General features: G+C 41.8%; 1 protein-coding gene across 1 annotated transcript; it reads right to left on the reverse strand.

Moving 5' to 3' along the window:
* Positions 1–9,027: 9,027 nt before the first annotated feature.
* Positions 9,028–12,684, reverse strand: LOC138902964 (uncharacterized). Its single transcript, XM_070190870.1, has 5 exons — positions 11,858–12,684; positions 11,610–11,722; positions 10,157–10,977; positions 9,149–10,036; positions 9,028–9,051 (listed from the first exon to the last, which is right to left on the reverse strand). The coding sequence occupies exons 1-5, from the start codon at positions 12,682–12,684 to the stop codon at positions 9,028–9,030; spliced, it is 2,673 nt and encodes an 890-aa protein (XP_070046971.1).
* Between the last annotated feature and the right edge of the window lie 1,144 nt (positions 12,685–13,828).

A 13,828-nucleotide genomic window follows, 5' to 3' on the forward strand; every position in this document is an offset into this window, starting at 1 on the left:
ATGCCACAGGAACCATACCCATAGTCACGATGATTTATTAATCGTGTCTAAAGCAAGCTACGATGTTCATGATTATTTCTTTATACTTTTGATTTTATTCACATAATCTAATTTGAACTAAAATCAGTGTTCGACTTAATCATTATCAGTCTCCAATATGGGCCAATTCAAAGCGGTGCTTGAAAGCAGAGCACCAGCATCTCAACTTTGCGGATTTAATACCTCTGCATACATGATCACAATCCCGTTCAGATATTTTGATATTAGAAAAAGGGAAATCACAACAAGTGCATTCATCACAATAGTCATTTAGTTTTGCCAGAAATCTACTACTAATATTCGACATATTCTCCATTTTAATATACAAAATGAACTCTTTTATCATGTACCAATGCAACAGAAATTAACTTTGGGCTCAGGATTCTTAAAATGCCAAAGACCAGTTGCCTATATATTTATATGGTACAAAACAAATTGATCCATAAAGCTTACATGTGATATAAATAAACTATCATAAGTAACACTGCTTTCAGCAAATTCGAACCCAGACATCATAAATTCAACAATTGAAATTACAAACAATTGACTTTTCAAACACACAGGTAGATAAACATGATGGCTCCGTGAATTCAAAACAAATATGTAACACGAATAAACTCAGATTTCAATTATGAATTTGACAAAGGATCATATATGAGTATGGCGTACCTCAGACAAGAAATCGACAGAAAATGACCAAATGAGGTCTGAAATAGAGGGAAAAATCCAGCAACAGAAACAGCACATCAACAATGAAAACGCAACGAGATTAACTTCAAAGGGAGCACGCATACGCTGATCCGGATCTGAAACACTCAAAAAAACTTTTTAGAACCTTCAGATTTCAATTGAGTGATGCGAAAAGGAAGCTTAGAAGGGAATGACGAAATGGAACTTCGGATAGCAAAGCCAACGAGAGAATGAAACTGTGAACATGTCTGTCTTTGTGTGTATGTGTGTGTGCGCTTTCGGTCCCTTTACTGGGACTGAGGTGAGGGAGGGGGCAACTGCTCGGACGGAATCGATAAGAAGAAATCGGCGGATAGGGTTTTTGTGAGGGGGTGTCCGTTCTCCGTCTCTGTTGTCAAATCTCAAGGGAGGGTGGAATTAGGGTCTCCTCTAATAGAGTGGGGGAGAAGAGTATGGGCCAGACTATGGGGTGGATTGGGCTTCTACGGGTATGGGCTTGAAACAATTATACAATTAGTCACTTTGGACTCAAATTTTAATTAAAACCAATTTGTCTAGCTAAACTATTATATATATTTTACTCACTAATTGACTAATGACCTAATTAATTAACTAGCCTAAGAATGCATGTAGAGTTACTAATGTATTTTTTTGGTATTTTAGTGTTTTACTAATGCAATTTATTATGCAATTAAATTTTTTTTTTTTAAAAAAAAATTCAAAATATTTTTGTATTTTCTTTAGGATTTAAAATGCAACTTAAAAATGCATCAAACATGAATACGTACAAAGCAAACTAAGTAAAAATATAGAAAAATAATTTAAAGCTATATATATATATATATTTTGTTTTTTGATTTTTTAGGAGTAATTTTATATTAGGGCAAAAATTAGGTGCTCACAGCTGCCCCTCTTTGTTCGGAAACATGAAGAGTTTTCGGGCAAAGATAAAGTGAGCAATTACGAGCAATTTTTGCCCGTTTGGATACTCCTTGGGAAGCGTTTTTTTGAAAAGTTTGACCGAACCTTGCCTCGTAGGTTGCCTACATATCCTTGGCTATAAAGGAATCAGGTCAGTGTAGTTCTAGAAGTTTAGGTAGCTGGGACTACCGAGAAGCTGTGATTTCACTGTTGTTGCTGCTGTTTACTGCTTGCTGAGCTCCTTATTACACCAAAGTCAAAATAAAAAAGACTAACTAAGCCTATCAGCTACAAGTTACAATATTCCTATCTATGAGTCTTTTGAAGCGTGATCTTGAGTCTTGGCTGGTTTTTCATGCAGACTCTGATCTGAACCTCGATACTTGCTAGCTGTAGGTGCTAGTTCATTCTTCTTCGGCTTTTCGGATCAAGGCGGGACATGCAAAGCTTGCGACTTCAGTCATGTCTTGAGCAACCCATATCTTTTCATCTGCTTCTGCATTTTGAATTCACTTTTTATTTTCTTTCTTTTATTCTGGATTGAGACTTCTTCTTTTGGTCATCTCGGACTGCCGACTTGCATTCTTGAAGCGAGCTTCTGCTACCTCTAACTTGAACTTGAAATAACTTTCCTCATTCTCCAGGTGGGTGCCTGATGTTGACTTATAGCTGCATGAATTTCCTCGTTCTCCAGTTGGGCGCCTGATTTTGACTTAAAGCTGCATGAATTCCCTCATTCTCCAGGTGGGCGCCTGATGACTTAAAACTGAAATGAATTCCCTCGTTCTCCAGGTGGGCGCCTGATGACTTAAAACTGAAATGAATTCCCTCGTTCTCCAGGTGGGCGCCTGATGACTTAAAATTTGAAATAAATTCCCTCGTTCTCCAGGTGGGCGCCTGATGACTTAAAATTTGAAATAAATTCCCTCGTTCTCCAGGTGGGCGCCTGATTTTGACTTAAAGCTGAAATGAATTCCCTCGTTCTCCAGGTGGGCGCCTGATGACTTAAAACTGAAATGAATTCTCTCGTTCTCCAGGTGGGCGCCTGATTTTGACTTAAAGCTGAAATAAATTCCCTCATTCTCCAGGTGGGCGCCTGCTTTTGACTTAAAACTAAAATAAATTCACTCGTTCTCCAGTTGGACGCCTGATGACTTAAAACTTGAAATAAATTCCCTCGTTCTCCAGGTGGGCGCCTGATGACTTAAAACTTAAAATAAATTCCCTCGTTCTCCAGCCGGGCGCCTGATTTTGACTTAAAACTGAAATAAATTCCCTCATTCTCTAGGTGGGCGCCTGCTGACTTTAAAAACTTGAAATGAATTCCCTCGTTTTCCAGGTGGGTGCCTGATGTTGACTTAACACTTGAAATGAATTCCCTCGTTCTCCAGGTGGGCGCCTGATGTTGACTTAAAACTGAAATGAATTCCCCCGTTCTCCAGGTGGGCGCCTGATGACTTAAAACTTAAAATAAATTCCCTCGTTCTCCAGGTGGGCGCCTGATTTTGACTTAAAACTGAAATAAATTCCCTCGTTCTCCAGTGGGCGCCTGCTTTTGACTTAAAACTAAAATAAATTCCCTCGTTCTCCAGGAGGGCGCCTGATGACTTAAAACTTGAAATAAATTCCCTCGTTCTCCAGGTGGGCGCCTGATGACTTAAAACTTGAAATAAATTCCCTCGTTCTCCAAGCGGGCGCCTGATTTTGACTTAAAACTGAAATAAATTCCCTCATTCTCCAGGTGGGCGCCTGCTGACTTTAAAAACTTGAAATGAATTCCCTCGTTTTTCAGGTGGGTGCCTGATGTTGACTTAACACTTGAAATGAATTCCCTCGTTCTCCAGGTGGGCGCCTGATGTTGACTTAAAACTGAAATGAATTCCCCCGTTCTCCAGGTGGGCGCCTGATGACTTAAAACTTGAAATAAATTCCCTCGTTCTCCAGGTGGGCGCCTGATGACTTAAAACTTAAAATAAATTCCCTCGTTCTCCAGGTGGGCGCCTGATTTTGACTTAAAACTGAAATAAATTCCCTCGTTCTCCAGGTGGGCGCCTGCTATCACAACAACACAGACAAAATAGAGAAAATTTTCTGCCCCAGTTTGTACCAGGAACATTCATTGATTGTTAGTTGCATCCCATTATCCCGGAGGGTCCTGAAAACTTAAAACTAGATCCCATTATCCAGGAGGGTCCTGAAAACTTAAGACTGAACTTATCTGGAACATGCTTTCCTCGTGGGGATTTTCTGGCAAAGCAAAAAAGATTTCTTGCCCCTGCTTAAAACAAAGAAAATTTTATCAGTTTGAAAATATGGCGGTTAGTTTGTGGCATCCTTGCTGAAAGTGTCTGCTTCTGCCACTATCCTGCTTCATTCTGATTAGATGCTTCGGGCTACAAAGAATTGTTTGACCTTTCAATCGGACCTCGATCACAAAACCTCTGAATAACTTGAATCCCTTACACTCAACTCGTCATATGGCACTTTCATTCTGACAACTGTTGAACCTTTGCATTTCCTACAAATTCACGAATCACTTGACCACCCGAACTTCAGTTACCACCGCATTGCTCATTCTAAATCTTGTCCCTTGTGATGTGCCTGGCCGAATTTCGCTTGGTGCAAATAAAAAGATGGTAATGAGCTTTGAAATCCTTTCTTGCTTGCTTAACAAAAGACTAATTTGACAGACTTAGAAAAATAGACCCAAAAGAAACGAAGCGAAGTGACTTCGAGAATTAGGAATAAAAAAAGAAAAAACAGAGATGACTATTTGAAGAAAAATGGAAAAGAGACTTATCTGAATGAAGCAGCCGGCTCCAATGATCATGACATGCATTTCGGATTGATCAGCCTAATCCATCCAACTAATCACATTCCAGTTCATGCCATGTCTTCATACTTCAAAACCAGGGTTTCCATAATTCATTTTCTCTGTAAAGTCATGAACCTTATTCAGCATGTAATGCCCCGAGGGGTTTTCACCAGCAAACCTTACTCATTTGCTCCTCTCTCAACTCATTGTCGCCTTACAGTGCCCGTAAGGGTTTTCACCAATAAGACTCTCTCATTTGAATTTTCTCTCGACTCACCATCGCCCTATGGTGCCCGTGAGGGTTTTCACCAATAAGACTCTCTCATTTATTCACTTATCCTTGTGCCCATGAACAAAGGTGCTACCCATGATGTAAATAATACCTCCATCTCACTTGACTTGGCATCCTCAAAGTTGATCAGAAGGTCTTTCTTTGGACTGTAGTGTAAGTTTTGGACAGGGTTAGAAAGAAAGGGTGTCATGCAGGCTCAAAATAATTTAAGATGAAGGGGTTCAAAATTACAACTTTTGGAATCAAATCTTTTTTTTTTTTTCAAAACTAAAACTTCTGCCCCAGTTTCTTCGAATTTAGGGAATTTTAAATTTTTATTTTGATGGGACCGAACCGTGTAAGGCTGCCTACGTATCCTTAAAAGGAATTTAGGTCGAACGTAGTTCAAACTAGTAAAAGTTGTTTTGTTTTTATTACTTTGCTTTTCTTTTTCTTTTCTCTTTTCTTTCTCTGCTTTTCTCTTTTCTTTTTCTTTTTTCTTTTTTTTTTCTTTTCTTTTATATTTCTAACTCTGCTTCTGATTCCAAAAGAGGGGTATGAAAGAAAATAAATAAGGCTCAAAAAGGGGTAACAAATGATAAAAGTGTTTGGGATAGCAGAATAAAATGCCTTCGTCATTCCAACTTTGAACATGCCTAGTACAAAATGCAATTGAAGATAAGCAAAAAAAATCATACATAATATCTCTTGACTGCATCAGAATTGATAGCCATATCCACACATTTACCTTCTATGTTTGTTAAATACAAAGCACCATTGGGCAACACCTTTGTCACAATGAACGGCCCCTTCCAATTTGGGACGAACTTGCCTTTAGCTTCAACCTGATGTGGAAGGATGCGTTTCAATACCAGCTGTCCCACTTCAAATTTTCGGGGACGCACCTTCTTGTTGTATGCTCTTGCCATTCTTTTCTGATACAATTGACCATGACATACTGTTGCCAATCTTTTTTCATCAATCAAACTCAATTGCTCTAGCCGAGTTTTGACCCACTCATCATCATCAATTTCAGCTTCAACAACGATCTGCAGGGATGGAATCTCAACTTCCGCAGGTATAACTACCTCGGTTCCATATACCAGCAAATAGGGAGTTGCACCTATTGAAGTACGAACATTAGTGCGATAACCCAGTAAAGCAAAAGGTAACTTTTCATGCCATTGCCTAGAACCTTGCACCATCTTACGAAGTATCTTCTTTATGTTCTTGTTAGCAGCCTCAACAGCTCCGTTTGCCTTAGGACGATACGGAGTGGAGTTTCGATGCATAATCTTGAACTGTTGGCATACCTCTTTCATCAAATGACTGTTGAGGTTAGCAGCATTATCTGTGATGATTACCTTGGGAATTCCGAACCGGCAAATGATGTTTGAATGAACAAAATCTACCACCGCCTTCTTGGTCACGGACTTGAAAGTTACAGCTTCGACCCACTTGGTAAAGTAATCAATGGCCACCAGAATAAACCTATGCCCATTTGAAGCTGCCGGCTCAATTGGTCCAATGACATCTATGCCCCAAACAACGAAGGGCCAAGGTGCAGACATTGTGTGCAACTCAGATGGCGGGGAATGAATCAAATCACCGTGCACCTGGCATTGATGACATTTGCGAACGAAGCTGATGCAATCTCGTTCCATGGTGAGCCAATAATAACCTGCTCGAAGAATCTTCTTCGCCAAGACATACCCGCTCATATGTGGCCCGCAAACCCCGGAATGCACTTCGGCCATGATAGTCGAGGCTTGTTTAGCATCTATACACCTTAGTAATCCTAGATCTAGAGTTCTCTTGTACAATATTCCCCCACTTAAGAAAAATCCACTAGCCAGACGTCGAATGGTTCTCTTTTGATCGCCTGTGGCATGTACCGGATATACCTCCGATTTGATGTATTCCTTGACATCATGGAACCAAGGCTCACCATCAAGTTCCTCCTCAACCACATTACAATAGGCATGATGATCACGGATTTGGATATACAGAGGGTCGACATAAGTCTTATCCGGATGGTGTAACATTGACGCCAGAGTAGCCAAGGCGTCGGCAATCTCATTATGAATCCTGGGAATATGCCTGAATTCTACCGACCTGAATCGTTGACAAAGATCATGCAGACATTGTCGATACGGTATGAGCTTCAAATCACGAGTCTCCCATTCTCCCTGAATCTGGTGAACCAACAAATCTGAATCTCCCAAAACCAATATTTCTTGAACTCCCATGTCTATAGATAACCTCAAACCCAGAATGCATGCCTCATATTCAGCCATGTTGTTAGTGCAATAAAATCGAAGTTAAGCTGTTACGGGGTAGTGATGCCTTGTTTCAGAAATGAGTACAACCCCTATTCCGACACCTTTCATATTAGCAGCTCCATCAAAGAAGAGTATCCAACCTGGCTTTTCATCATGATCAGCCTCGTCAACATACATCACTTCTTCATCAGGAAAATAAGTCTTTAGTGGCTCATATTCTTCATCCACCAAATTCTCGGCCAAATGATCGGCCAAGGCTTGGGATTTCATCGCGGTCCGAGTCACATAGATGATGTCGAACTCTGTGAGTAAAATCTGCCACTTTGCCAATCTTCCTGTAGGCATAGGCTTCTGAAAGATATACTTTAGAGGATCCATGCGAGAAATGAGGTAAGTAGTGTAGGATGACAGATAATGCTTCAACTTTTGTGCCACCCAAGTCAGGGCGCAACATGTCCTTTCAAAAAGAGTATACTTAACCTCATAAGGAGTGAACTTCTTGCTGAGATAATAAATGGCTCGCTCTTTCTTGCCCGTGATGTCGTGTTGACCCAACACACAACCGAAAGAATTATCCAATACCGTCAAATAGAGAATTAAAGGTCTCCCAGATTCTGGGGGGACCAGCACAGGTGGGTTTGACAGGTAACTCTTGATCTTATCAAATGCTTCCTGACACTCATCAGTCCACTTAACCGCAACATTCGTCTTCAGCAACTTAAAGATGGGCTCACAAGTTGTCGTGAGTTGAGCAATAAACCTGCTGATGTAGTTTAACCTTCCGAGAAGGCTCATTACCTCAGTTTTATTCTTTGGTGGTGGTAATTCTTGGATGGACTTAATCTTTGACGGGTCCAACTCGATACCGCGTCGACTGACTATGAATCCCAACAGTTTCCCCGACGGGACACCAAATGCACATTTCGTCGGATTGAGCTTGAGGTTGTACCTGCGGAGCCTTTGGAAAACTTTCTCAAATCCCCAACATGGTCGGACTGTTTCTTTGACTTTATGATCACATCATCTACATAAACCTCAATTTCCTTGTGTATCATGTCATAGAATATGGTAGTCATTGCCCTCATGTAAGTTGCCCCAGCATTCTTTAAACCGAATGGCATTACCCGGTAGCAATATGTCCCCCATGGCGTAATGAATGCTGTCTTTTCTGCGTCTTCCTCGTCCATCAGGAACTGATGATATCCCGCATAACAATCCACGAAAGACCCGATCTCATGCTTGGCACAATTATCAATCAGAATGTGGATGTTCGGCAATGGAAAGTTATCCTTTGGAGTTGCCTTGTTGAGATCACGATAATCAACACACACCCTCGTCTTACCATCCTTCTTTGGTACTGGTACCACATTAGCTAACCAAGTGGGATATTGAGTGACCCGAATGACTTTTGCCTCCAGTTGCTTTGTGATTTCTTCTTTAATCTTCACACTCATGTCAGTATTGAACTTCCTTAACTTTTGCTTGACAGGAGGGAATGTAGGGTCAGTTGGCAATTTATGAGCTACCAAATCAGTGCTCAAACCCGGCATGTCATCATACGACCATGCAAAGACATCTTTGTATGCAAACAGTGTTTTGATTATTTCTTCCTTGATTTGCGGTTCCAGATGCACACTTATCTTGGTTTCCCTGACATTATTTTGATCCCCTAAATTGATTGCTTCGGTTTCATTCAAATTAGGCTTGGGTTTTTCTTCGAAGTGTTTTAGTTCTCTACTGACTTCTTCAAATGCCGCTTCTTTATCGTATTCTGTTTCATTATCACCCTCTACTTCTTGGATCGTTATTTCAGAATTAGATTGGCTTTTAAGACTTGGCTGAAAATTCCTCGTGCATGTCATGTCATTGAAACCAGCATAAAAAGAACTGTACAGAGAGAAAAAGCAAAAAACAAAAATTAAACGCTATCAGGATTAATGGAAAACTGGAAATTGTATTTCATTGAAAATAAAAGGATAGAAGGGTTTGTACATTGAAACAAGCAAAAACTAAGAAAAATCTGGATTACAACCCTGGAATAACCCAGATGACAGAAAGGAAAAACAAAGCAAACTACCAAAACTCCTTTCGGATGGGGAGAGGAGTAGCTTTCCAATTGCTAAGCTTCACATTTGGCCCAACAAGCTGCACATCGGCATTACTGGAACCTTCCCCAATTTCGACCATATTAACCTCGTCAAACAGACTCTGGAACCTCTTGATTAGATCTTCATCAAAGTCGACCACAGGTTTTGGGACCAACGATATTGGGCGTTTGGCGACCCCTGACTTGACGAAAGACTTGGAGATATGTGGAACAGGTTTAGGGAGTGACCATGCCTTTCCTTTCAAACTTTTAGCCCTTCTCACGTCCTTCCTTGTGAGTGTGAATCCCAAACCAAATGTGCCGAAACTTTCACGTGGACATACCGGATGCACAATACCCTGCAGAGATGAACCCAGACATTTGCCCGGCAGAAAACCATTCTTCAACATTTCATTTGCTACCATGACAGACGCGGATGGTATCTTCGGACCTGGAGTGCATTCTCCTTCGGGAATTTTCTCGACAGACACTGTTTCGAACATTTGGTAAACCCAAGGCCCTTTATCATCTTCAACTTCAATAAATGGAATGATTGTGTCATTGTAAGCAGATAAGTTCTCATCACCGTGCACAACTATTTCCCGCCTGTCCCATTCGAACTTTACCATTTGATGCAGAGAAGATAGGATTGCCTTAGCAGCATGGATCCAGGGCCTACCCAACAACAAGTTATAAGAGACAGCCACATCTAGCACTTGGAACTCCATAGAGAACTCAACCGGCCCTATTGACAAATTGAGCATTATATCACCGACAGAATCTTTCCCTCCTCCATCGAAGCCTCGAACGCATACATTATTAATGTGGATCCTTTCAGTGCCAATCTTTAACTTTTGCAAAGTGGACAGAGGGCAAATATTTGCACTAGAACCGTTATCCACCAGTACCCTTGAGACAACAGAATCCTTGCACTTCACTGTGAGATAAAGAGCTCGATTGTGTTCTGTACCCTCTATAGGGAGTTCATCATCTGAGAAAGTGATCCTGTTTGCTTCGAAAATCTTGTTAGCAATCTTTTCCAAGTGGTTTACCGTGATCTTATCAGGAACATGGGCCTCATTCAAAATCTTCATCAGGACTTTGCAGTGTTCGTCTGAATGTATCAGTAAAGACAAAAGAGAGATCTGAGCTGGTGTTTTCCTTAACTGCTTTACAATAGAATACTCTTGCATTTTCATCTTTTTCAGGAACTCTTCAGCCTCTTCTTCGGTGACCGGCTTCTTTACTGGGATGTGGCCATCCTTGAATGGCTTAGCTTTCCTCAGTTCTTCTGGGGTAAAACATCTCCCAGAACGAGTCAGTCCTCCGGTTTCATTGACTTCTTCCTCTACTTCTTTCCCTTTATATGTTACTATCACCTGTTTGTAATTCCACGGGACGGCTTTTGTATCAACCATTGGTAATTGGGTCACTGGCTTAATAATAACGGGGGTAATACGAGTCCCTTCCACGATTATGACAGGCTTGCCCGGGACCCCTGGTACGATCACTTTTTGCTTTTCCTGGTTCGCTTCAACATCAATCGGAGGACCTTTCACAACCAATACAGATGGCTTCACGTTGAGCGTGCTTGGCTTCTCCGACACCCCTTCAACTATTAAAGGCATTGCTTTTGCAAAATCTGGAGCTTTAACTGGATTACTTTCGCTAGCCCGGATCATCATGACAGACTTGGAAGAATTCTTGGGCTCCCCGTCCTTATGAACTATCTCAATCATATGTGTCTCTGCATGGGCTGGCAAAGGATTTTGGTTGATGTTTGGCACCTCCAGGCTCTGGACCACAATTTGATTTGTATCAATAAGCTCTTGGATCGCCCTCTTCAAATGCCAACACTTTTCTGTGTCGTGCCCTGGGGCATCAAAACAATATGCGTATCTGAGGGAATAATCAAGGTTCCTTGGAGGCGGATTTGGTATCTTTGGCTCAATCGGCCTCAAAACGTCCAACTACCTCAACCTTTGAAACAAACTAGTATAGGACTCTCCAAGAGGGGTGAAGGTTTCTTTCCGCTGCTGCCTCTCTTTTCTGTAATCTGGCCTTGGTCGAAAACTTGGACCAGTAGGGTTTTGGTATGGTTGTGGGGGTGTATAAGGATTTTGTGGGGTTGGAGCACGCCATTACGGGTAAGGAGGGGGTTGAGCATATGACTGTGCATGGTGAACATGGTATTGGGGTAGCACGACAGAATATCGAGGGTCTTGTGGTGGGAAATAATGCTGAGATGGATTATATGAGCTTGGGTGTAGGTTTGAGGCCGAGGTTGAGTTTGGGTGTACTGGTGAGGCGGATCCCTTGGGCCATGCCACGATCCAGAGACAAACATAGCGACATCTTCTTTCTTCTTTTTGCCTAACAGGCTTCCGGTGCCACTTTGAATTGCCTGTGTGGTTGCTTTTATGGCAGAGTAGCTCATGATCTTGCTTGACTTGAGTCCCTCTTCCACCATTCCTCCCATCTTTACCACATCGTTGAAGGACTTACCTATGGCTGAGATCAAATGGCCAAAGTAAGTGGGCTCTAGGGCTTGAAAAAAGTACTCGACCATCTCATCTTCCTCCATTGGAGGGTAGACTCGTGCAACTTGTTCTCTCCATCTGAAACCATATTCCCTAATGCTTTCATTGGGCCTCTTCTCTACCTTGGTCAAAGATAGGCGATCTGGGACAATGTCTATATTGTACTGAAAGTGCCGAGCAAAGGCCTGAGCCAAGTCATCCCATGTGTACCACCTGCTAGTGTCTTGGCGGGTGTACCATTCTAAAGCTGCCCCACTCAGACTCTGACTGAAATACGTCATTAATAGTTCATCTTTCCCACCGGCGCCTCTCATATTGCTGCAAAAGCCTCTCAAATGAGCCACGGGATCTCCATGTCCATCGTACGGGTCAAACTTGGGCATCTTGAACCCAGCGGGCAGTTGGACATCCAGAAATAAGCATAAATCCTTGTAAGCCACACTTACTTGGCTCCCTATCCCTTGCATGTTCCTCAAAGATTGCTCTAGACTCTTCACTTTCCTGAACATCTCGCCCTGCTCCACGTTCTGGTATGGTTTCTCAGTTTCGACAGGAGGTTCAAAGTGAGGGGTGTGGGAATAAGGATACGCGACTTTGAAAGTTGGTTCCGGGACATGATATTGGGTATCTGGAGCTTGGAACGCGGGTTCACTAGAAGATCTGTTAAGAGTGGCTCGCGGAGGGTCTACGAAAACAGAAGCGGATGTCGGAGCATGGTATGCGGTTGTTTTGGCTGGTGGGGCATGAAAGGTTTGGGACGAGGTGCCAGGATAATGATGATAAGGGGTAAAGCCTGGTGCGTGCTGAGGGGAAAGGTCAATGGTAATGGGATCTTGGGCTTGTGATAGTGGTGGGATGGAAGCGAGATTTTCTGGGTAGTTAGCGGGGAATGAAGGTGGAGGATGCCCCATGATCCAGGCTTGATACATTTCTGCCATTTGATGCTTCAACCTGTAGACCTCCTCTTTCAATTCAGACTCTGATTCTACAATCTCCCTTGGCGGGTCGACAACACCCGTGTCCGATTCTTTTCTAGTCATGACTGCCTTGCACTTTGATCTGATGTTATAGGGGTGACTTGCCAGGATGCCAACAAACTAACCACCTAAAACAGAACCTGTCTTTATGCACACACAACAACTTGGTCAGTTTTAAAGCAATTTATAGATAGGTAATCGCATATTGGGGATGCAATGCACCTGAGCAGTTAAACATTTCTAAATGCTTTGCGACGGCTCATATGTTTCATCCCGGCCTTTCCAAATTCTCCAATCCTGATTTTCCCTCTCTCCTTTGCTATGTTTCGCTCTTTTAATACTTATTCTTTCCTCTTTTCTTTAGTTTGGCCCCTCTTTTCTTTCTTCTCTCATTTTCTCTCTCTTTTTCTATTTTCTTTTAAGAATATGATCGAATCCTATGGGGATTGCCTACGTATCATGACGCCGCATGAATCAGATCATTACGTAGTTCAGGGAAATAAATGCAAAATGAATTTTTTTTCCAATATTTCATTAATAAAAGACATCTTTTTGGATTTTCTATTACAAGGACTTAAAAGTAGTGATGACCACAAAAAGAAAAATCTACAGACTTGAAATAAAGAAATAAGCAGCCTTGACAAGGACGAACAAAACTCGAGGAAAGTAAAATACAGACTCAAAAACTAACTAAAAAAAATCAAAAATACATAAGAACCTCCACTGGCACTCCGGGGGCTTGCAGGACATCAGCCGGTCTCCGCACGGGCCTACGGGCAATATCTTCTTGAAGGTGGTCTAGGTCAACCATCACCTGTCGAACGAATGTCATTACAGAAGCAAAAAAGACTTGGTCATGTCTTCACATTCATGGCATTTCATTACAACATAATCAGCTATCTCTTTAATCCTCATTCTGATGACACCCTTTTCTTGAAGCAAACGTCCAATCTGATGGGCCCGAGCCTCTAACACTTGTGTATCTATGTTATTTTGGTCTTGTAACTATTGCATGCTTTCTTGTAGTTGGTAAATCAATGTATACCAATGCTCTCTTTCTGTCTTAAAATCCTTTATTTGCTTGACCATTTCATTTTCCAGGGCAACCAGCTTTTTCTATAAAATTGCTGCTTCTTTGTCATATTTCTGCTTCAACTGGTGGGCTAATCTAGCATGTTCTTCTGCACTTTTGGCCAACTTTTCTTGA

Source organism: Nicotiana tomentosiformis, chromosome 12 (genome assembly GCF_000390325.3).
Source record: "Nicotiana tomentosiformis chromosome 12, ASM39032v3, whole genome shotgun sequence".
Classification (NCBI taxonomy): Eukaryota; Viridiplantae; Streptophyta; class Magnoliopsida; order Solanales; family Solanaceae; genus Nicotiana; species Nicotiana tomentosiformis.